Source organism: Chelonoidis abingdonii, chromosome 11, assembly GCF_003597395.2.
Source record: "Chelonoidis abingdonii isolate Lonesome George chromosome 11, CheloAbing_2.0, whole genome shotgun sequence".
NCBI classification, from domain to species: domain Eukaryota; kingdom Metazoa; phylum Chordata; order Testudines; family Testudinidae; genus Chelonoidis; species Chelonoidis abingdonii.
The window spans coordinates 33,558,926-33,582,438 of record NC_133779.1 but is presented as its reverse complement, the minus strand read 5'-3'; the positions used below and the strand labels follow the sequence as shown (position 1 = coordinate 33,582,438).

Genomic DNA, 23,513 nt, shown 5'->3' with positions numbered 1-23,513 from the left:
GCAGAGATGCAGCTGGAGTCTGACCCTGGAAGGGGACTTCAGCTTTCTTCCTATTGCTAAGAAGTTGGAATGGGAAGTATTCAGTGCAGTTCCTGAAGCTGGTCATTTGTGTAAAGCTATTCAACCTTCCACACTCAGTAGGTCTGTGTCCTCACCATTCTGCAGAGATTTAGGGATGGGAGAGTGTCTAAGAAGAGCAAGAAAAAGAAGCCACTGGTCTTTTGGGGGTTGACCTTACCTCCACTTTCCTGGTTTTTTCCATATCCCTCCTTTATGCTCTTCAACTTTCTTCCTTAATAATGTATTCAATGGGCCATATTCCTCTCCTCGCTCATGTGAGCAGTCCCAATGGAAGTCACACGAGTAAAGCAGGGAGGATTTGGCCCAAAATGCTTATTGGTTTCCCATGTGTATTGCCAGCCCGCTTGTGTTTCCTGGTTGTTCTTATCTTACTAATTCATTGGTAGGATTTACTTTCAATGTGTCTAAATCAGCCAGAATGCCCGATTCCCTAATTCCCTTCTTTCCAGCCACTGGGCCACAACGGTACCTGTGAATCCGAGGAAGCAGGACAGCAGAGTGGCCACTTACCAAGAAACACACGAGGAGGAGGAGAATCAAGCCAAGCAATGCCGAGAGGCAGATGAGGATTATGGCCCAGAATGGGAGCTCTGGAAGGACAAGAGGACGAATTACAGATCTCTAAATTCAGAGTCATTTGGGTCTGAAACAAAATTACACACAAGGCCCGGCGGGTGATTTGGCAGAATTCTGGCTACGGCCACATTTCAAGGACACTTGTCTACTTAAACGGGCAGTTTGAAAATGTGGGAGGGGAATAAAGCTAATGTTAAATGCTCCCTGTGTCTTTTCAGGGTTACTTTTCTTTAAGAGCCATAATCATGGGATGGATGTGCAGTGGCCTGTGAGTTTCTAGTGCAAAAATATCCACGTTGGTAAAACACCAGTACAACGGGCACTAATTGGGCCCTCTATTGGCAGCTGCAGCAGAAAGGCCCAGGACTGAATGGTTCCTGGATAGCAAACTCCTCTCTTTACCATTGATCTGGTCTCTCGGTGCATCTCAGGCCTTCCTGTTCTCTACCTGTGGCATGCAGTAGGTTAATCTCCTCAGGCCTGTAACACGTGGATCTAATTCTAGCTGGTGGGCATGGTAGGGGGTAGCTAGGTGGGGCTGGTGGCCTGTGATGTACAGGCAGTCAGACTAGATGAGCTGGTGGTCCCTTCTAGCCTCAAACCCTGACTCTCTCTTAGGTCCGAGGAGAAGCCTGGTAGCGCAGGGGAAGCAGGTGCTGCTGCTCCCCAGGATGTGGTGTTCGGTGGATACACCGTAGCGCTGGGTGGATGATGCAAGGATTTCCCATGACTCCCAAATGTGTAATGGATTCACCATGGCCAGGCTCATTGCTCTTTTGCATTTGTTTGCTGCCAATATTGGCGAGGTCGAGTTTTACAGGCCCAAATGGGGACTGGAACAACTGTCACAGTTGTGCTGTCTTACCAGCTACTCATCCATGATTCTAACTGCTCCTGCTTGAGTGCTGGCTCTGTGCTGGGAGAGCCAGTTCTCTATACTCTTGTCCCTCAAGCCATGATGATGTGAGTCTAAACCCAAGTCTGGGCATGTTCTGTACTAACTTTCTGACTCTTAACATCTATTCAGTATTTTTAACGTGAATTGCTTCTCAAAAAACACTTACCCGATCTACTAGGTTCTCCTGCCATTGTGTTGAGAGGAGAATAACCTGGAAAGGAAAAGGAACTTGTGAAGAAAAGGAGAACAGCAAGGAAGCAGCTTCAAAAATTCCAGCAGAACCTCAACCACAGCAACTTCTCTAGATTCCAGGGCTCTGCCCTGCCACTCACCATTAACAAGCAAGCTATCCTTGTCTAGCGTGTAGCTGTCCCCTAGCTGAGTGCCTCCGTTGGTGAGACGTTTAAACTCCTCATACACTTCTTCTCTGTGAAAGGCCCTGGAGGTGCTGTCTAGTGTAAATTTGCAGATGGAATTAATACCAGTGTAAGTTTTCCCAGAGATGGGCCTGGAAAAGACAAACCACAAGCCATTGATGTAGGGAGAGGCACACAACAGAGCACGCTGAAATTTACTGAGTGAGCTAGACCAAGAGCATGAAACCGGGATGAAAGTCAAGGGAAAACGTGATAAACAGATCAGGGCGGTGTTCATGCTCAACTCATGCATGCAGATCTCAGAGCAATGTTTTGTTAGCACGCAGGGCGGTTTTGACCTTTAAATTACCTCTCCTTTTAGAAAGAGAGAGAAGCTGCTTTTAGTCTTACAAAATTCCATTCACTCTAGATAAGTCATTTTTCTGCTGGACAAGTCAAACTCTTGCCTTCCCCCCACTCCCAATTATCATCTGGGATTGTGGAGAAAGGCGGGTTAGTGGGTTTTGTGCTTGGGCTGGTCAATTTTCATTACACTTTTGCAAAGCTGCTTAATTTTGAGTTTTAGACTGGGTGAAATGATCTGTTTTTGCCTAGAGATGAGTTGTGCATGAAAATGACTTTCCCAGCACAAATAAAAGCACCTTTTTGGCATTTGCAGAAACAATTAAGGCAAGGCAAAAAAATCAATGTGATTTTCTTTTCCCTCCAGTGAACTCCCTCCATTCATCTCCCTGAGGTTCGGGCTAGGGCAGACAGACGAACGCAATACCCTCAAATAACATGAACCAGCATAGGCTCCTGAGTGAGACTTTCAATAAACATTTCATTGGAATTTAAAGAATAACCGTTCTTGTGTGACGCAGCCCGTGAGAAGAGACATACCTAAAGCTTTCAACTGAACAGCCGGCAAAGTACTTCTGGATGCTGCTATTTCTGAAAATATTGTCAAGCTGGGTGGAAAAGGAAAAAAGAATGATTGCCACGTGGGCACAAACAGGCATGTATCAAATTATGTTTGAACAAGAGAAAGGAGTGAAACCAATGGCAAAATTCCCAAGGGACCAGGATTGGGCCCATTTGCAGACCCGTAGAACTTTACCGCTTTCTCAATCATCTGCTTGTTCAGTCGATGAAGATTTGAACTGGGTTGTTTCAGTTCGGATGAGTAGAAGAGGCTAGTGACGGTGAAGTTTAACCTGAAAGTCTCTTGCTCAGCACTGACAGGCGGCTGAGTCACTGGCTTAATAACTGGCTCCAAAACTGAGAAGAAAAGAAACCAGTCAAAAATACAGTGAAGAGAAATAGGCAAAGGCCCATTGGACCAGAGCTGTCCTGGTTAAGATGGGGAGACTGGAAGGAGTCTTGAGGCATTAGCTGAATTTGAATTTCAGTGGGATTTGGGTGCCAAACTCCCTTAATCCACTTTGAAAGCCCCAGTCCTCTAGTGTTTAAAAACCTTCCTGTCGTTTCTTGGGGATTTCGTATGTCCTTTTTTTTTTATTCAAAACATCCAAACTTTCTGAAATCCCAAAGAATGGTTTCAGTTACCCCTCCCCTTGTCTAACAATGAAAGACTGAGCGTGTTACTGGGACCCAACATGTTGGATTGAGCCAAACATAATGGTCCAAAATCCTGGCACGTGCGCTCTGGGAATTCACTGGCTCGGACCAGGGAGGTAGAGATTTCTCGGTGGAAGAGAAGAAAGGCAGAGACTTTCTCATCTGCCGTGAGGATTTGCATTAACCGGAATGAAAGTTGGGCAGCCAGCTCTTCTATATGGCTTACGTACCATTCACCCTGGCTCCCTGCAGCTGGTAGCTGCCTCCCAGCCATTGTGCGCTTGCATTCCTCGTTCCATTCTGAAATGTGCTTAGAACGGTCTCCTCACTGCGGTTGGGTGCTGGCTTGAAGTAGCAGTTGCAGTCGACCACTACAGAGCCAATCCTGGGGGCAGAGAGGTCAAGGCTCTTAAACAAATCGGCCCTCAGATGATCACCTTTTTATGGGCTATGCTGCTATTTTAAATGTTCATGGAGGTTTTACAGAAAGCTGGTGCTGGATGCAGCCCTGGAGACATGAGATCGCTCTTTATCCACAGACCAGCCACCTGCTCCCCTTACAAAGACTCACACCAGCATTACTAAACCGGTAGGGGCCAACTCTGAGGGCTAAAAGAAAGGAGGGGTTTTATCTCTATGATCCATTCTATCCTTGTCCTCTGCTGAGATTGCCACAAGCACTGGGATTTTCAAAGGGGCCCTACGACCCCAGTTTTGTGAAGAATGCTAATTGCATGAAATGCCAAGTAAGGACATGGTGACAGTTCTGTTGGCACTAGCAGCACTCTCAGGGGCCGGCAGAGCTGAACCCAGGCATGTTCTTGGAGAGGAGTCCATCTCCAGCTCATCTGTCCCTTAATACCCAGAGTTTATGACTCACTCTCAGAAGTAGAATCTGACCCCTCAGGAGATCAGCTACAGCATGGTGCATGGCCTCAAGCCTCTTACTGATTTTAATCCCTGATATTTAAACCCTGGGCATGTGCGTGAGAATGAAGAGGTAAGGGAGTGGATCCTGTGAGTTATTCAGACAGGGTGGGAATTAAACTCCATGGCAAACTTTGGAGCAGAGAGTAATTCTGCAAGGGAGCAGGGTTCACGGGGAAAGGCATGAGGATCCGCGCACTTTAATAAAGAAAACTGAATCTTAGCACAAACCTCAAGCCTGTGACGTTGCAGAACAAGAATCTCTCTTGAAGGTCACTCTTTCTGTACAGCTGGTTAATCTGAAAGAAACACGCCATTAGATATTTCTAGGAGTAAGGGATGACCTCATGCCTGATGCTTTAGGGCAACAGAAAGACCTGGACATGATTGAAGATGTGACTGGTTTTATATTTGAAATGTGCATCATGTGGTAAGTGTTCCTATGGTTCCAACTTGACTTTAAGCATGGCAGCCCTTCTTCTCATCTTATCCCATCACCAACAGAGATGATCATTGGCTGCCATCTTGGTTAACACTCCAGCGACTGAACGGGCAACTTGCAGAGTTAAGAGCATCAATTGCTCTTTCTTTAGGTAGGGGTGTAACAGACTCGTGTATTCTGTGGGTCAGGCGTGGAGGAGGACCTGTTGCACACTCACCGGTGGGTTACACCTGTATACGTTGGGATCAGTTTGTGCCTACTCCTAAATTTGGTCATTAAGGTACAGGTGCCAACAGGCTGGGTTTAATAGATGGCCTCCACCTTGTCTCTTTTAGAGGTGATCCAGTCTTGTGATTGCTCTGAAGCATGGAGACCCCCCTCTAATGTAACAAATCCTGCAGCTTCTAATGAATTATGTTACACAACGCATTGGCACGATTGGGACTGGCAGCAGCAGAGCTGGTTGAAATTTGAAACATCGCCCATTTCTTTGTCCACATTTTGAAGATCAACAATTAAAACTTATCAAACTGTTCCTGGAAGTTGGTGTGAAAATCAGATGGAATAGCCAAGACGGCTTCTGAAAGATGGCATCTCACCTTGTCAGCAATGTCTTTCTGTAATGCTTGGTAGGCTGAAGACTTCGGGTCTGGGTTGGTTAGGTTTACATTGATTATTCTGAAGTTGAGCAGATACCCAACATTCTCTGGAGCCACCGTGGAAGGAGCTTCTGTAGTAGTAGCTATGTCTGAGAGACGGAAACCTAAATAAATAAATTGGAAAAAAAGGGTTAAGAGTGGTTTTTGACAGCAGTTTTATCCACCTAATCAAAGGCAATCGGAGTGGGTCCGTGTTTGATTTAGATGAAGACAGCAGTGAGCTTTTTAACCTAGCTATTAGCTAAATGAAGAACCTCCATGAAAGCACCAATATTCTGGACTGGCTTAGTCCTTGTGCCAAAGCCTGTGGACTGCCATAAACTGGAAATCATCGATGGAAAGGGAAGTTCATCATGTGCTACTAGAAAGTTCAAGCCCCGATGAAGCGAAAGCATGAATTAAAGTCTCCAAGTGACCCCTAAAGCACTGCCGGATGTTCTCTCTGGATGTTTACCATTCACATAAAGGCTGTTCTTCTCCAGGGTGTAGGGTCCTAGTGTGGTGATGCCCTTTGTCATGCCGCTTAGCTCATGATAAAGCTTCACTCTGTCAAACGTAGCAACTGTGGAGTTGTTTTTGTAGCTGCAGACTGCATTGATCCCGGTGTCCTTATTATTCATAGACCTAGAGAATCACAGGTGTGCTTTAGGACCTGGCTGATGTGGACAGAAAATCACCTGCCTTATTTATGTTACTGTGAAAGCTGGCGATTGAGAAACCCAGCCACAATCAGTCTTCATTCACAATCACAACAGCTGCATGGCAGAGTTAGGGGGGCATTAATTGACAGAACCAATAATAAACTGAAATCATGAAGGTTTAAGGGGGTGAGTTGGACTGACTTTCCAAATTGCAGTATGAACATTAATATAGAGGAGCCAAGGGAGGAAGAATTAAGTCATAAAGATACATGGGCAGATCTCAGTTGGGGGAAACGTGGGTTATAAAGAATTATGCTGCTTTACAACAAGCTGGGGTCTTCGCCCAATTAGTGTCTGTCAAGAGAATGGCACCACCCCTACAACAGAACTTTTACCTAAATGCCATCACTTTGCATCCAGTGTAGATAGGGCCAGTGCTGCTGTTTCTGAGCAGAGGCTCAATCTGCCAGAGAAAAGATACTTTCCTGAGTCTGAGACGTGTGCGGGGGGAAAGAGGGGTGTGCAAACAGGAGAGAACAAGAGCCAACAAATGAAATAGGCCGGGCAGCGTGTGTCTGTCAGACTTACATAATAGAGTATTGTTTTCTCTGTAGAATTGAATTTGCGGGAACCCGGTGTCCCCAGGTCTGTGGTGTAGCGGAGGTTGGTTAAGGTGACGTTCACTGTGAAATGCCCAGCTGTTGGACTCTGGGGGGTAGTTTGGCTCAGAGCTGTGATATAGGAGAGAGAGGATCATAACCTAACAATATACAAAGCCGTCTGCACCCTCAAAGACACCCTCAGTCCCAACAGAACTCTACACTTCTACAGGGCTTTTGAGAATTCCTTCCCCACTAAGTTTCCTTTGAGAGCTTTAATATGAATTAATTTGATAAAACACTTACTTGGTCCAAGTAGTGCTTCGTTGTATCCTAGAAAGGAACAGAAATCATTATTAAGAAACAGGTCTATGGACAGAGAGACTAAAAAATGAAAGAGGATCATAAAACAGATAACTCAGGAATGGACCACCAGAAGCCAAGCACTGTAGATGTGTATCTATCAAATAAGAAGCCCCGTTGCTTAAGAATGGGTGTATTTTACTATAATCTCAAAGAACTGCAACTCGGAGAGAAAAGCTATGTGTACTATTGAGATAAAAGCTCAAAAATACCTACTTGATTTAGGAGATTAAATCCCAGTGATTGTCACTGGGACCTAGTCTCCTACTTCGCTCCAGTTACCTTTAAAAATGGGACTTAAGGTAAAAATTTTAGAAGTGCCTGTAGGACTCAGAAGCCTAAATCCTGCCAATCCATGAGACTTGGTCTCCTAAATTACTTAAGTGTTTGTGACCATTTTACCCATGTTCTTAAATCAGGCCCTGATTCAGCAAAGCTCTTAGGCTTGTGCTCACCTTTAAGCACGTGTTATTCCATAAACATAAACGGGTCATTTCTGTGCTTAAAGTTAAGGAAGTGCTTAAACACTCTGCCGAATGGGAGCCTAAGGCCATCTCTTACTTTCCTGTATTTTCCATCTCCCCTTTCTGTCTCTTTGGGAATTTATTTTGGCCTACTATGGCTGCTGTCGCCCCAATGAAGGAGTGTTTCCATGGGGTGCAAGAAAATCAGCTGTTTTCAGAGCTCACAAATCTTTTCTTCAAGTCTGGACTGATTTCTCTGCTGTATGGATGTCATTTTCTTGTGTAGATTTTTCAGAGGTTTCATCTTTTTTATTCATTCGTGTTAAACCAAGGAGCGATGTGAGAGCTCCCTGGAGGTGTGAGACCGTCATTTGATTACCATTGACATAGAGGCTCTTGTTCTCCAGGTGGTATTGCCCTAACTTGGTGATGTCCTTTGTCATGCTGCTCAGCTCACGATAAACCTTCACTCTGTCAAACTTGGGAGCCGTGGGCTCATTCCTGTAGCTGCACAAGGCGTCTATTCCTGTGTCATCCCTGTTCTTCACAGACCTAGGAAATCAGATGTTATGAAGATTTCTGTTAGTTAGTGCCCTTGTCTGTGTTCGCTCCTCAATATGATATTAAACAGAACCAACTAAACTCAAGCCGCACTGTCCAGAGGGACAGGATAATTGTTTGAATTTATCTTTATGAAATCAATGTTATGGAAAAAAGGGTATCTCAGAAATCACAGCAGCTTTCACGACGCTGGTTCCCAGGTACTAAATGCCGGACACTGGTGGTGGTTAGATACATGGATATTTTAAATATTGAAGAAAATGGAAAAGGGACTATACATTGTTAGTTATTAGTGTGTCCATTGAATGTACATGAAGCCCTACACTGCAGCATAACTGAAGAATATTCCATCCTTACCTAAATGCCATCACCTTGCATCCAGTGTAGAAAGAGCCAATGTTGCTGTTTCTGAGCAGAGGCTCAATCTGCCAAAGAAAGGATAATTTCCTGAGTCTGAGACGTGTGCGGGGGGAAAGAGGGGTGTGCAAAGGAAAGAGAACAAGAGCCAACAAATGAAACAGGCCAGGCAGTGTGTGTCTGTCAGACTTACATGATACAGTATTGTTTTCTCTGTAGAATTGAATTTGCGGGAACCCGGTGTCCCCAGGTCTGTGGTGTAGCGGAGGTTGGTTAAGGTGACGTTCACTGTGAAATACCCAGCTGTTGGACTCTGGGGGGTAGTTTGGCTCAGAGCTGTGATATAGGAGAGAGAGGATCATAACCTAACAATATACAAAGCCGTCTGCACCCTCAAAGACACCTTCAGTCCCAACAGAACTCTACACTTTTACAAGGCTTTTGAGAATTCCTTCCCCACTAAGTTTCCTTTGAGAGCTTTAATATGAATTAATTTGATAAAACACTTACTTGGTCCAAGTAGTGCTTCGTTGTATTCTGGAAAGGAACAGAAATTATCATTAAGAAACAGGTCTATGGACAGAGAGACTAAAAAACGAAAGAGTATAAAACAGATAACTCAGGAGCGGACCGCCAGAAGCCAAGCGCTGAAGATTCCAATGCTACTTCACGGCTCTTGGGAATTAACTGGTGTGTGATGTAAAAAGCAAATAGCCGCAGTGTAATGGCTTGGATTTAAAGCCACTCCAGGCATGTAAATTATTAGCTGCAATGTACACATAAACAGAGCACGCAGGGTATGGAAGAGGCTGCGCACAGTGGATGTAGCTGTATGTATACAGGGAATTGTGCTTGTGTTGCAGAGTGTTACATTGCTTTTTTGATTCTTAACACCGAGCCTGCCACAGCAGTGAACAACAGGCCGTTAGTTATTTACCATTGACGTAGAGACTGCTGTTGTCCAGGTTGTAAGGACCTAATTTAGTGATGTCTCTTGTCTTGTTGCTCAGCTCGTGGTAAACCTTCTCTCTATCAAACCTGGGTCTGGTGAAGTCATTTCGGTAGATGCAGAGGGCATCGATGCGCGTGCCATCGCCATTTGTCACTGGGCTGGGGACAACAGGACAAGTAAGTTTCATGTGATTTTTTTTTCCTATCCATTTATAACATTGGAAAATTTTAAAAAGCTTCAGGAAAAAAATCAATCTGCTCTATTTGGAGATGAAATAAAATGCTAAGTAAGGTAGCTAGTGGGTTTGCCAACGTTTTAAATCTGTTAACCACTTTGTGAGAGAGAAATCCTCTCCTGGACCCATTTCCCCTCCTCATTCCCAGCCTGCCCTCCCCTCCAGTTGCTGCCCACAGACCATCCAGTAAAATCCTCTGAAATCTGCAGCGTGTTAATCCTGCAGAAAAATAACAAAGTAGAGAAGGTTTGTTTTCCCCTCACAAAGCTAACATTAGCAAGGATAGATTAACATATTAGCTGTTGATCTAAGGTCCTTGTTGGGCCCTCATTGCTCTAGTATCCAAGAACCTCACACTTCTTAATGTATTTATCCTCACAATACCGCTGGGAGGAGCAGCAGTGTGATTGTCCCCAGTTTACAAATTGGGAAGTGAGTCAGAGAAACTAAGTGACTCACCCAAGGTCACAGTGAATGGTTGTGGCAGAGCAGGGAATGGAACCTAGGCCTCCAAGGTGCCATCCTTCCTCTCTAATTAAATTTAACAAGCACGGCCAGTGCTGTCAGCCATAAGGTGAATGATAACCATATGGCATAGGCCGCCTCAGTTCTTGTGTGTCATTGTGAAGCTGGTTAGTTGGGATGCACTTGCTACCAGTCTGCCTTTGGTGGATGAGGACGATGCATTTTCAGGAAGGTCCCGGAGTTTACAAACACCTCCTTGGTCCAACAGAATCAAAGTGTGTTGAACCTAGGGTGTGGTATAAGCCCCATCAGTTCCCCCAGACCTTTCCCATGGAGGGAGGTGAATCTGATTTGCCTCTTTTAGGGATAACGATCTGTTTAGTTAACTTAAAATAGGGTACAGTATTATTTCTCAGTGAGGCATGTGTGCCAAGGGGCAATTGTGATGGACTCATGTTATACTTTTAATAAATGAAGAATCAAGCAGAATAAATAGTAAATACGATATAAAATGAAAAGCCTTCACCCCACTGTTCTTACCGATAAGCTATCACTTTGCATCCTTTGTAGTCTGAGCTGATGCTGCTGTTTGTGAGCAGTGGGTCAAGCTAGCAAAAGAGAGGATTTCATGAGTCCATCACACAGAGATAATTGCAGCCCCCCAAAAGACTGGACATGACTTGGCCAAAGGAAGGATGGACTTAGACACACTTACCAAAGAGGTCAGCACTTTCTCTGTATTATTGAATTTCAAGGAATTGGGGGTTCCTAGTTGGGAAGTGTACTGGAGATTGTTTATGGTGAAGTTCACTGTGAAATGTTCGACTGTTGGAGCAGGAGCACTGGTTCCAGTTGGTATTGTAGCTGGGAAAATGGTGAATAACAGTTTTAACTTAAAGACAGGTATTACTCCCCAAAACACACTAAAATGCATTAATCTGGTGTAGTGTCAATATTCCACACCACATGTTTAAAGGAAAGTCTTAGGAGAGCTAATTAATAAATGCATGGATGTTAAGGCCAGAAGCAGGGGTGGCTCCAGGCCCCAGCACGCCAAGTGCGTGCTTAGGGCGGCAAGCTGCGGGGGGTGCTCTGCCGGTTGCTGTGTGGGTGGCAGGCAGGCTGCCTTCAGCGTCTTGCCTGAGGAGGGTCCGCTGGTCCTGTGGCTTTGGTGGACCTCCCGCAGGCATGCCTGCAGGAGGTCCGAAGCCGCGGGACCAAGCAGGCACGCCTGTGGGAGGTCCGAAGCCGCGGGACCAAGCAGGCGCGCCTGCGGGAGGTCCGAAGCCGCGGGACCAAGCAGGCGTGCCTGCGGGAGGTCCACCGGAGCTGCGGGACCAGCGGATGCTCCACAGACAAGCCGCCAAAGGCAGCCTGCCTGCCATCCTTGGGGCGGCAAAATCCCTAGAGCCGCCCCTGGCCAGAAGAGACGGTTAGATTATCTAGTGCAGCCTCTTATATAACAGCGATCTTAGAATTTCATCCGGCTACCCGTGTATAGAGGCCAGTAACTTGTGTTTGACTAAAGCAGCTTTCCCAGAAAGGTATCTGGTCTTGATGTGAAGATATCAAGAGATGGAGAATCCATCACTTCCCTTGGCAGTTCGGCCGTCACTTTCAGTGTGAAAAATGTGTGCCTTATTTCTAATTTTAGTTCAATTATAATATCAACCAATGAAAAGGTGTCTAAACAGGTGTCATCACTCCCTCTTCTACGCTAACTTTGCAAAGCTTTACAACCTTTTCAATTCTGAAAGATACTTACTTGGCACAGAACGCGCTTCATTGTAACCTGCAAAGGGAAGGGACAGTATTAGAATCAGAGAGGCAGGCAGGGGATGAATGACGAGAAATCGATTTGGAGACGTCTGGATGAATGAAACGTTCCACAACAGGATGACTGATTCAAAGCAGCTAATGGGGGGGGGGTCATTTTGTTGGGGTACAAGGTGGGGCACATTTTGGTGGGGTACACGGTGGCGTACACTTTGAAAAGATTGCTCAATGCTCTGTGGAGAAGGAAAATTTTTCCTACTTGGAGTTGGACCAGGTTACCCGTACTTCTCTGCAGCTTTCAATGCTGCGTCACAGCTCTTAGGAGTTTCTCTCTTTTGAATATAAAAGGGGGTTAACTACTACAGTGGTTCTCAAACTGTGGGTCGGGACCTCGAAGTGGGTTGCGAGCCCATTTTAATGGGGTCGCCAGGCCTGGCTTAGACTTGCTGGGGCCCCGGGCCAAAGCCCGAGCCCCACTACCCCAGATCCAACCCCTGCTGCCCAAGGTCAGAGCCAAAGTCCAAGGGCACCAGCCCTGGCTGGGCAGCAGGGCTCAGGTTACAGGCTCCCCGCCTGGGCTGAAGCCCTCAGGCTTCGGCTTTGGCCCCCCCCGCCTGGGACGGTGGGGCTCAGGCGGGCTCAGTTCCCCCCTCCTGGGGTCGTGTAGTAGTTTTTGTTGTCAGGAGGAGATCGTGATGAAATGAAGTTTGATAACCCCTGAACTACTACATTGGTCTGAACTTAAAGCCAGTGGAGATAAGTGGCTTAACTGGAGGCAGATGCACAGAGGGTGAGAAAAGGAAGTTTGTGTAGAAGATGCAGCTGTGTAAATACAAAGCACTTTCACCCAAACAATGGCACATTTAAAATCCTGCTCATCTGTTTTGCAGTCACTGCTACACTATTTCTTTCATTCGTTAGGCATTTATGGGCCATGCGATTGCATCCCTATAGCTATAAAGGAACCAGCTGTTTACCATTAACATAAAGGCTCTTGTCATCCAGGCTGTAGGGTCCTAACTTGGTGATTCCACTTGTTTTGTTGCTCAGCTCATGGTAAACCCTCACTCTGTCGAACCTGGATGTGGTAGACTCAGTTCTGTAGGTGCAGAGGGCATCTACACTGGTGTCATCTCCGTTATTCACAGGCCTAGAGAAAACAGGACATGTTCTTGTTTGCTCCTGAGCTCTCTGATATTCATGCTAGATATTTCTGTATTTGCTTATACAATCCTATTATGAGATGCATCTGCCAAAATTGTGAAATTAACTTCAACCCAAATAGACAAAAGCACGAATTAAAATGTATTTACAGAGATGTGTGCATTGAAAATGACAGCGTAGATGGTTTCTTGTTACAATATTAAAATTAACAAGGAGAAGGGCCGTAAAGAGACCTCTGTGTGTATTACATGATAGCATCAGATGGAAGAATATGAACAAATCTTCCAAAGCTGCTTATCCTCACCTATAAGTCATCACTTTGCATCCCATATAAACGGGGCCAATGCTGCTGCTTTTGAACAATGGGTCAAGCTGGCAAAGAAAAAGATGTCATGAGTTCATCATGCCAAGAGACTCATAATATCAAAAAGAACGAAAAAGGAATGAATGAAGCAATTCACACTTACCAAATAGGTCAGGACTTTTTCTGTAGCATTGAATTTATTGGAATTTGGGGTTCCTAATTGGTATGTGTATTGGAGATTCGTGATGGTGAAGCTCACTGTGAAATAGTCAACTGTTGGAGCTGGAACTGTAGTTGTCATCACAGCTGGAAAAAAGTGAATAGCAACCAGAAATTTGTACAAGCAGCAAAGAATTCTGTGGCACCTTATAGACTAACAGACGTTTTGGAGCATGAGTTTTCGTGGGTGAATACCCACTTCGTCAGACGCACGTCGAAGGGTATTCATCCACGAAAGCTCATGCTCCAAAACGTCTGTTAGTCTATAAGGCGCCACAGGATTCTTTGCTGCTTTTACAGATCCAGACTAACACAGCTACCCCTCTGATACTTGCAACCAGAAATTTAAATCAAATCATTTCCCTCTACGGTCATATTTAAAAAAATCTGTTGGTTGCTGGCACAGCTGCAAACAAAGTATTCAACGAGGTTTTAGTCTTTCAATTGGAAAACTGGTCCTTGTGAAAGGAGCTGGCCCACTGAACCACCAGCATATTGCTGGCTCTGATTTATTTTAGACTTCCTGTAAATTGACACTCTAATGTATAGTTTCAATATACACCCATTCTTAAAGACACCTACTTGGCGGAGGGTTTGCTTCGTTGTAACCTGGAAAGGAAAGAGACAATAAATAAAGGTCATGCTAGGCAGCTGGGAAAGGAAGACAGAGAACTGACAGCAAAAACAATTCCATGAAACTTAAAGCAGAAAGTGTTACTTTGTTTTACACGGGTGTGGCCTGGGTCTGTTCCAGCAGCCAATTGTCATGAAAATAATGCTGAAGTCAGCTGTCCTGCTCCTGTGCATAATGGTGGGAGACCCTGGCTCTATTTTACTGCATGACTTTTCAATACGTTTGCAGTGCTAGGTGCAGTACAAACACACTGCCACAGTACGACTAATAATAACAACATTTTTTATACTGCATGTTGAGGGAATTCGGTTTTGTTTCCAGAGCATGTTCTACAAAGGTCTTGAGACCTTTGCCAGCTAGTGGTAGTCAAAGATGGCCATTAGCTCCTACTGCTCTGTGGATTTTAATGCTGCCTTCCCTGCTTTGAAACACCACAAGAGAATCTCACCTGCCTTCTGTCTTGTGTCCTAATTTACATCTTGCAAAGTATAACCCGTCCAATCTGGTACATTATAAACTAACTTTCCATGGATGTCAAGAGGATTCAAAACAAAGGGCAGCAGAGGATCAGGTCCATAATCTTTGTCTATTCATTTTTGAAAGGGAATGCCCAGGCAATCAGACACATAAGAGCACATTATAATGATAAGAATATAAGCAACTTGCCATTGACATAGAGGCTGTCCTTGTCCAGAATGTAGGGGCCCAATTTGGTGATGCCATTTGTCTTGTTCCTCACTTCACGGTAAATCCTCACTCTGTCAAATGGTGGAGCAGTGGAGTCGCGCCTGTAGGTGCAGACAGCATCTACACCGGTGTCATTCCCAGCTCTCACCGGTCTAGAATAGAAAAGCCAAATTTGATCCTGTGTTTAGATTATTTGCTGGTGACTGTCCAATGCCGAACAAAATGACAGCAAATGAACCTTCACGTTGTAGGGTAATATGATATTCTCGGAACCTGGATACTTACCTGTAAGCCGTCACTTCACATTTTATATAAGATGGACCGATGCTGCTGTTTCCAAATATTGGGTTGAGCTGGCAAAGAGAGGATGTCATTAGTCTGTCATGCTGCTGACAGCACCAGATACCTCAAACTGCCCAGGAAGGCTGTGAGCGAGTAACACTTACCAAAGAGATCAAGACTTTCTCAGTAGCATTGAACCGGGTAGAATGAGGCGTTCCCAGTTGTGAATCATATTTGAGATTGGTTGTGGTGAAGTTCACTGTGAAACGTTCAATTGCTGGAGCTGGGGTTGAGGTTGGCAAAACAGCTGCAAAAAAAGAAATAACAATGAAAAATCAATGAACTCACCCATACAGATAGGCTAAAACCCATCTACAATTTCAGAAATAAAAATCGCAAATGAGGTTTTATTCCCCGCCAAGAGAACTGCGGACAGTTCTCCTTAGAAGGCCAGTTCCCTTCTATTGTGAGCAGACTCACAGTTGTAGACAAGCACTATTCACCACCTCTCTTATATTAAATTCTGAAAGTTTGTATCTTTCCAATTTTTTCATTAAGGATCATTCTGATCTATACTCACTTGGCAGAGCTGGTGCTTCGTTATAACCTGGAGTGAAAAGGGAAAAATGATCAGAGGGAAACTAGACAGGTGGGGAGAGAAGAAAAAGACAAGTAGATGCAAGGATGGTCCAGAAAGAGCAGTAAAGAAAGCTGTTAAGAAATCAGCTGGTCACCATTGACATAGAGGCTGTCTTTGTCCAGGGTATAGGGGCCCAGCTTGATGATGCCATTTGTCTTGTTCTGGATTTCACGGTAAACACCCACTCTGTCAAACGGGGGAGCAGTGGAGTCGTGCCTGTAGGTGCAGACGGCATCTACACCAGTGTTATTCCCATCTCTCACCGATCTGGAATAGAAAAGACAATGTCAGATTTGATCCGGTGTTTAAATTATTTGGGGTGACTGTCCAGTGCCGAATAAAATGACAGCACATGAACCTTCACATTGTAGGGTAATTAGGTAATCTCAGCCTCTGGATCCTTACCTGTAAGACGTCACTTCACATTTTATATAAGATGGGCCGATGCTGCTGTTTCCAAATATTGGGTTGAGCTGGCAAAGAGAGGATGTCATTAGTCTGTCATGCTGCTGACAGCACCAGATACCTCAAACTGCCCGGAAAGGCTGTGAACCAGTGACACTTACCAAGGAGATCAAGACTTTCTCAGTAGCATTGAACCGGGTAGAATGAGGCGTTCCCAGTTGTGAATCATATTTGAGATTGGTTGTGGTGAAGTTCACTGTGAAACGTTCAATTGCTGGAGCTGGGGTTGAGGTTGGCAAAACAGCTGCAAAAAAAGAAATAACAATGAAAAATCAATGAACTCACCCATACAGATAGGCTAAAACCCATCTACAATTTCAGAAATAAAAATCGCAAATGAGGTTTTATTCCCCGCCAAGAGAACTGCGGACAGTTCTCCTTAGAAGGCCAGTTCCCTTCTATTGTGAGCAGACTCACAGTTGTAGACAAGCACTATTCACCACCTCTCTTATATTAAATTCTGAAAGTTTGTATCTTTCCAATTTTTTCATTAAGGATCATTCTGATCTATACTCACTTGGCAGAGCTGGTGCTTCGTTATAACCTGGAGTGAAAAGGGAAAAATGATCAGAGGGAAACTAGACAGGTGGGGAGAGAAGAAAAAGACAAGTAGATGCAAGGATGGTCCAGAAAGAGCAGTAAAGAAAGCTGTTAAGAAATCAGCTGGTCACCATTGACATAGAGGCTGTCTTTGTCCAGGGTATAGGGGCCCAGCTTGATGATGCCATTTGTCTTGTTCTGGATTTCACGGTAAACACCCACTCTGTCAAACGGGGGAGCAGTGGAGTCGTGCCTGTAGGTGCAGACGGCATCTACACCAGTGTTATTCCCATCTCTCACCGATCTGGAATAGAAAAGACAATGTCAGATTTGATCCGGTGTTTAAATTATTTGGGGTGACTGTCCAGTGCCGAATAAAATGACAGCACATGAACCTTCACATTGTAGGGTAATTAGGTAATCTCAGCCTCTGGATCCTTACCTGTAAGACGTCACTTCACATTTTATATAAGATGGGCCGATGCTGCTGTTTCCAAATATTGGGTTGAGCTGGCAAAGAGAGGATGTCATTAGTCTGTCATGCTGCTGACAGCACCAGATACCTCAAACTGCCCGGAAAGGCTGTGAACCAGTGACACTTACCAAGGAGATCAAGACTTTCTCAGTAGCATTGAACCGGGTAGAATGAGGCGTTCCCAGTTGTGAATCATATTTGAGATTGGTTGTGATGAAGTTCACTGTGAAATGTTCAATTGCTGGAGCAGGGGTTGAGGTTGGTGAACCAGCTGCAAAAAAAGAAATAACAATGAAAAATCAATGAACTCACTCATGATGACAGTAGGAATATGTAGCTGGGAAAACAGATGCAGTTATATTTGATATAAAAAGTATCTTTTATTTTCCTAAGGGAACCATTAAGCCATTATCCTTAGACTGCGAATTTTATTGGAATATCAGACTCTCTCTAGCTATGCAAAATAACAATATGCAGAACCTTTTTCGTACTATTTGGAAGCTTCATACACTGTGCTCTGCTCACAATGACATTGATAGCGCTTACCTGCAAGATTAGATCTAATCAGACAACTGTTCCTTCTCTTACTGGCATTGGCAGAATTAGATTTTAATATTTTATAATTTTGACAGATATTATAGATGTTTATTTTTAAGCATTTTTAATTTTTTTTAATTGATTTGAATGTTCACATTGTGCAAAATTGAGTTTTAAGCTTTTAATTTTTTTGTTTGAGGGGTGTCCGTGGGGAGTGTCAGACAATAGTTATTTAATGGCAATAGATGTTGAAATTCCGAAAGTTAAAGTATTTGCTAATACACAAATTCTCAACATCACCTATAAAAATATACAAAATGAACATCTTTAAAGCAAACTCTGAGAAGTTCTCAAGCAGCATTTTTCTGACTTTGCTTATCTGTAAATTTCCATCATTACCAACAGAAATATTGTTTCATCAGGTTGTGTGTGTACTGTGGAAGTGCCGTTTTCTGACATTTATCAATAAAAAAACTCATCTTTCCAAGCCTATGTATTACTTAGCAATTGCCTCTGTTGAATTTCATCTGACATCGTGTTCCTAACATCAATAGAGCTGGATTCTGCCATGCTTGGTCCTGCAGAATAGTCCCTGACTCTAAGTACAGTCCATTGACTTCAATGAGACTAGTCAATGAGTAAAATACTGTTCAGCATGCAGAAGGGTAGCTTGAAGCTCACATCACCTGTATATGTCCTAAGTAATGTGGCTCTGTGTGGGTGGCTTGTGAAAATGAAATTGACTCCAAGACACACTCAAAGGGGGCACAGGTTGCCATTCACCCTGCAGCCCCTTTATATCATTTGCACTAGAACTGGTCGAAATGGTTTGAATTTTTGAAGATTTTTAAGCACAAAACATTAATGAAAAATTTCCATCTGGCAGGGGGGACCATTTTTTTTTTCCATTTTACCACTGGCCTTCATTCCTATAGACTGTAGGGACCACTAGATTCATGTAAATGTGGATCTCATGGCCTCTTCCTTGGTCTGCCCCATCCATGCCCTCCAGGCTGTCCTGTGCAGAGCTGGCTCAGAGATCTCCTCCATGCATGCTCCTGGAAAGCTGTGTGACCTTCCCTCTTACGCAGCGAAGGTGTGGAGCTGAGCCCCAAGGAGTCTACATTCTAACTCATCCCAAGAAACAATAGAAACATTTGAACATTTAGAATAATATTTTCAGAAGCATCTAAGTTGGTGGTTCTCAAACTTTTGTACTGGTGACCCCTTTCACATAGCAAGCCTTACAAATTAAAAACATTTTAAAATATATTTAATACCATTATAAATGCTGGAGGCAAAGCAGGATTTGGGATGGAGGCTAAGAGCTCACGAGCCCTTGGAGGGTCCCGATCAGGGTTTGAGAACCCCTGATGTGAGTGATTATGTCCTACTGAAAATCTGGACATACCCTAGGTACTTTTGGAAATGATACCTTTCAAAGACCAAAGCCTCCCTATTAGCATTTTTTTGGTCTTGTCTAAGGAATCTAGCCGAAGAAAAGGTCTCTCTTGTTGGCTAGGAAGTGGTGGTTGGGAAGAAGGAAGTTGTCATCTGAAGGGAAGTGCAAGCAGTACATAGAGTGGGTTGTGGTACTTTTGAGGATGTCATCTCTAAGCTGGGCAAAACAACTGACTGACATGAGTACGTGGTTTTACTTCTACTAAGAATAATGGCAGAACACTGTAAAATATAAATCTATAGTAAAAAGCAGAAGTTACCATTAACTATCCATCTGTCTAGGCATTCATACCTGAAGTAAGCATCAGAGAAACTCATACTGTTTTCCTCTCTATTGTAAAGGTACTAATTACTGCTGTAGTCTCACCTGGGAAAGTGGTCTCTAGAGGAGATGTGGACGTTTCTGGTGTTGCGGAGGTGGCTGCAACTGTCATAACAGATGTTGAACTAGCAGGCAGAGTGATTGTGGTTGGCTGTGATGCAGAAGTGCTAATTAGTGCTGTGGGCTCAGCTGGGGAGGAGGTTGGATGAGCAGAAGTGGATGTCTCTGCTAACGTAGAGGTAGCTGCAGTTTTAGTCTCAGCTGTGGAAGTGGTCACTGGGGCTGCGGTGGTGGATTCTGCTTGTGTTGTGAGATACGTTGTTGTGGTCCCAGGTTTGTTTGGGATCACGGGAGCTGCTGCTTTGCTGGTACTCTCTAATGTTGTCCTTCTGGTCGTGGTGGTGGTGGTCGTGGTGGTTTTAACCACAGGAGTTGTCTGTGTTGTTGTGACATTATTATCTTTATTTTGTTCCACTGGCTTAACGGTCTTCTGGTGGATTATTTCTGTTATTTCACGATCTGTGTGGAGAAATGTATCTCCATTATGCTAGTTTACATAGGTGGTTATACTATATATTGAGTGCAAATCCATGGAATGTCCATATCAATAATACATGGTCATTGTGAATATATACAGTGTTTGTTTTAGCTTGAACATTCCAACATTTTCTCCCTAGTTGTGAATTTTTTCTATTTATGTTTATCACAATTTACACGTTGAACATATATAAGAGAGTCAATCTATAGTTTGCTTTTTTCCATTTCCTACTCTTGGGACCTTAAGTTTACTGAATTGGGGATTTAGTATTTAATATTTCCACTTCAAGCTTTCAAGATAAGGTTGTAAATGAGAAATAACGACCAAGAAAAATTCAGAGAATTCCTGTTTCAATATCTTTCTTGTCAGTTTATATCCCCTTTCCTCCCACATTTATTTATGTTCGTTAATAAGTTTCAAGAAGATTATTTAATATCAGTTAAGCAGGCAACATTTTTATAAGAAGACAGTCTAATATGTTCTATTTAGTCTTTCTTTTATGTTCATATCTCCCTTGTTTCCTATACCCATGGAAAGTCTACATTTTTCCACTTCTATCCCAAATAATACTCAATTACTCTAGGTAGCATGAAATGTTCATTTTTTTTAATCCACAAAATATCTCCATTCTAATTAGATAAACACTGATAAAATTCTTTCTTTTACTGTGTGACTTCAAAAGGATGACAACCCGGACCCCTGCTGCTTAAAATGGGTCTGAACTCATGGGGAAGCAAATTCTGCAACTACAAAGAATACACAAGAGGAAAACAATGCCCTTACTTGTCAAAGCAGCTGTGGTAGGTGAAAACGATGTTGTGGTTGTCACAGAGATGGCTGCCGTTGTCTCCCCTCTGATAGGAACGCCCAAAGCGGTTGTGGTCTCAGCTGGGAAGTTGTGAAAAGGGCAGATGTGGTTGTTCCCTGTGTAGTAGTGGAAGTGTAAGTTGTTGTTGTCTCAGCAGGGGTAGTGGTGATTGGAGTCATTGTGCTTCTCTCTGCTGCTGTAGCAATGGATGATGTTTTCGTAGTCTCAGCAAGAACAGTGGTGAAAGGGGAAGCTGTGGGTGTCCCCGTTCTGTAGTGGTGCCCAAAGCTATTGGGATCTCAGATGGGGAATTGGTCTCCGAAGCAGATGTGGATGTTTTAGGAAGCTGCTGTGGGGGGAGTCAGTGTCACTGTGGTCTCAGCTGGAGAAGTCACCGTAACAGCAACTGTGGATGTCTCTGCTAAGAGGGAGGTGACAGCACTTGTGGTCACAGTGGATAAGTGACAAGACGAGCAGTTGTGGTTGTCTCAACTTCTGTAGAGGTGCTGGGAATTTCTTGTGGTCTCAGAGGGCAAACTTGTCTCAGGATGACTGTGGATGTCAACGGTAAAATAGAAGTGACTCCAGTTGTGGTCTCAGTGGCCACAGGGACTGAAGGGGGTGATAGCCAGAGTGGTGTTGTTTTAACTGGGAAGTAATAGGAAAGGTGACTGTGGTTGTCTCCTCCACTGTAGTGGCAGTAGTTACTGCTGTAGTCTCTGCTGAGAAACCAGTCTCTAAAGGAGTTCTGGGTGTTTCTGCTATGGTAGATGTCCCTACAGGTGTACTCTTAGGTAACAAAGTGGTAGGAAGAGGAAACCGGGGTAGTCTCTTCCACTGTAGAGGAGCAGTTATTCCTGAAGACTGAGCTTGGAAAGTAGTCTCTACCGGAGCTGTGGAGGTCTCTAGAATAGTAGAAGTAGCTACAGCCATGCTCCCAGGTAGTGCAGTGGTTGGAGGTGAAGCTGTGATTGTCTCCTCTACGAAGCTGGAACTCGTTGTTGCTGTAGTCACAGCTGCAGAGGTGGTCTCGACAGGAATTGTTAATGTTTCTGCTATGGTGGAAATGGTTATAGCTGTGCCTTATGGGCTGAAGTGGTAGGAAGGGCAACCGTGTGGCTGTGTCTTCTACTTTAGTGGTACTAGCGATTGCAGTAGTCTCAGCTAAGGAAGAGGTCTTTCGAGTAGCTGTGGAGGTTTGTAGAATAGGAGCTGTAACTGCAGCTGTGCTTTCAGGCTGTGAAATTGTAGGAAGCGGAAGTGTGATTGTCTCCCTGACTGTAGAGGCAGCAGTTATTTCTGCTGTCTCTGCTAAGGAATAGATTCTAGTGGAAGCGGTGGAGGTCTCTGGACTAGCAGAAGTGGCTACGGTTGTGCTCTGAGGTAATGAAATGGTGGAAGTGCAACTATGGTTGTCTCTTCTACTACAGTCGTACTAGTTATTGCTGTAGTCTCAGCCAGGGAAGTGGACTCCCGAGAAGCTGTGGAGGTCTCTGGAATAAGAGACGAGTCTACTGCGGTGCTTTCAGGAAGAGAAGTGGTAGGAAAGGCAACTGTGGTTGTCTCTTCTGGTGTAGTGGCATTAGTTGTTGCTGCAGTCTCAGCTAGCGAAGTGGTCTGCAGAAGAGCTGCGGAGGTCTTTTGAATAACAGAAGTGGCTGATGCCAGAGTCCCAGGTAGTGAAGCAGTGGGAAAGAGAACCGTGGTTGTCTTTTCTGCTGTGCTGGGTACTAGATATTGCTATAGTCTTAGCTACAGACGTGGGTTCCTATGGGAGTGGTGGAGGTCTCTGGTATAGCAGAGGTGGCTATAGCTGTACTTTCATGGGCTGAAGTAGTAGGGAGTTAAATTGTGGTTGTCTCTCGCCTACTGCCGTGGTACCAGTTACTGCTGTAGACTCATTTGGGGAAGAAGTCTCCAGAGCACCGACTGAGCTCGCTGAAATAGCAGAGCGTGTGACTGCCGCTGTGGTCCTAAGAAGTGTACTGGTAGGAAGAGGAACTGCGGTTGTCTCTTCTACAGTAGAGCTACTAGTCATTGCTGTAATTTCAGATCGGGAGTAGGCTCTAGAGGAGAGGTGGATGTTTCTCCTGTGGTTCTTGCGAATACAGCTGTGCTTTCAGGTTGTGAGGCTTTTAGAAAGGGGAAATGTGGTTGTCTCCTGAATTGTAGTGGTACTAGCTTTTGTTGTCATTTCACCTGGAGACATGGCCTCTACAGGAAGGTGGATGTCTCTAGTTATAGTAGAGGTGTCTGCCGCTGTGGTCCTAAGGAAGGGATGTAGAAGTAGGCTAGGAAGAAGGAACTGTGGCTGTCTTTTCATCCCTGTAGTCAGCTACTAGTTATTGCTGTATAGTTTCGGGATAGAAGTCATTCTCAAGGGGAGGGGTGGAAGTGTTTCTCCTACTGGTTGTGGTGCTACAGCTGTGGTTTCAGGTTGTGAAGCTGTCAGAAAGGGGAAGTGTGGTTCTCCCCTCTATTGTTGTAGCACTAATTATTGGTAT

At 44.4% G+C, this 23,513-nt stretch overlaps 1 protein-coding gene across 1 annotated transcript; it reads right to left on the bottom strand.

Moving 5' to 3' along the window:
* Window positions 1-120: 120 nt before the first annotated feature.
* MUC16 (mucin 16, cell surface associated) lies at window positions 121-19,775 on the bottom strand. Its single transcript, XM_075071356.1, has 38 exons — window positions 19,709-19,775; window positions 17,472-17,614; window positions 17,311-17,378; window positions 17,000-17,172; window positions 16,846-16,872; window positions 16,430-16,572; window positions 16,269-16,336; window positions 15,958-16,130; window positions 15,804-15,830; window positions 15,388-15,530; window positions 15,227-15,294; window positions 14,921-15,093; window positions 14,203-14,229; window positions 13,565-13,707; window positions 13,402-13,469; window positions 12,911-13,083; window positions 11,923-11,949; window positions 10,873-11,021; window positions 10,698-10,765; window positions 9,787-9,911; window positions 9,443-9,658; window positions 9,016-9,042; window positions 8,699-8,841; window positions 8,506-8,573; window positions 7,967-8,139; window positions 7,067-7,093; window positions 6,750-6,892; window positions 6,557-6,624; window positions 5,975-6,144; window positions 5,461-5,624; window positions 4,651-4,718; window positions 3,723-3,877; window positions 3,032-3,192; window positions 2,815-2,882; window positions 1,888-2,063; window positions 1,722-1,766; window positions 592-671; window positions 121-159 (listed from the first exon to the last, which is right to left on the bottom strand). Exons 1-38 carry the CDS (start codon window positions 19,773-19,775, stop codon window positions 121-123), a joined length of 4,044 nt encoding a protein of 1,347 aa, XP_074927457.1.
* Window positions 19,776-23,513: the final 3,738 nt, after the last annotated feature.

Coding starts and splice junctions, on each gene's coding strand:
- MUC16 (XM_075071356.1), bottom strand. CDS start 19,775: ATGACAGTTGCAGCCACCTCCGCAACACCAGAAACGTCCACATCTCCT. Junction 15,094..15,226: donor TGTGAAGTGACGGCTTACAG/GTAAGTATCCAG, acceptor TTTCTATTCTAG/ACCGGTGAGAGCTGGGAATG. Junction 3,193..3,722: donor GCAGGGAGCCAGGGTGAATG/GTACGTAAGCCA, acceptor TTTTCTTCTCAG/TTTTGGAGCCAGTTATTAAG.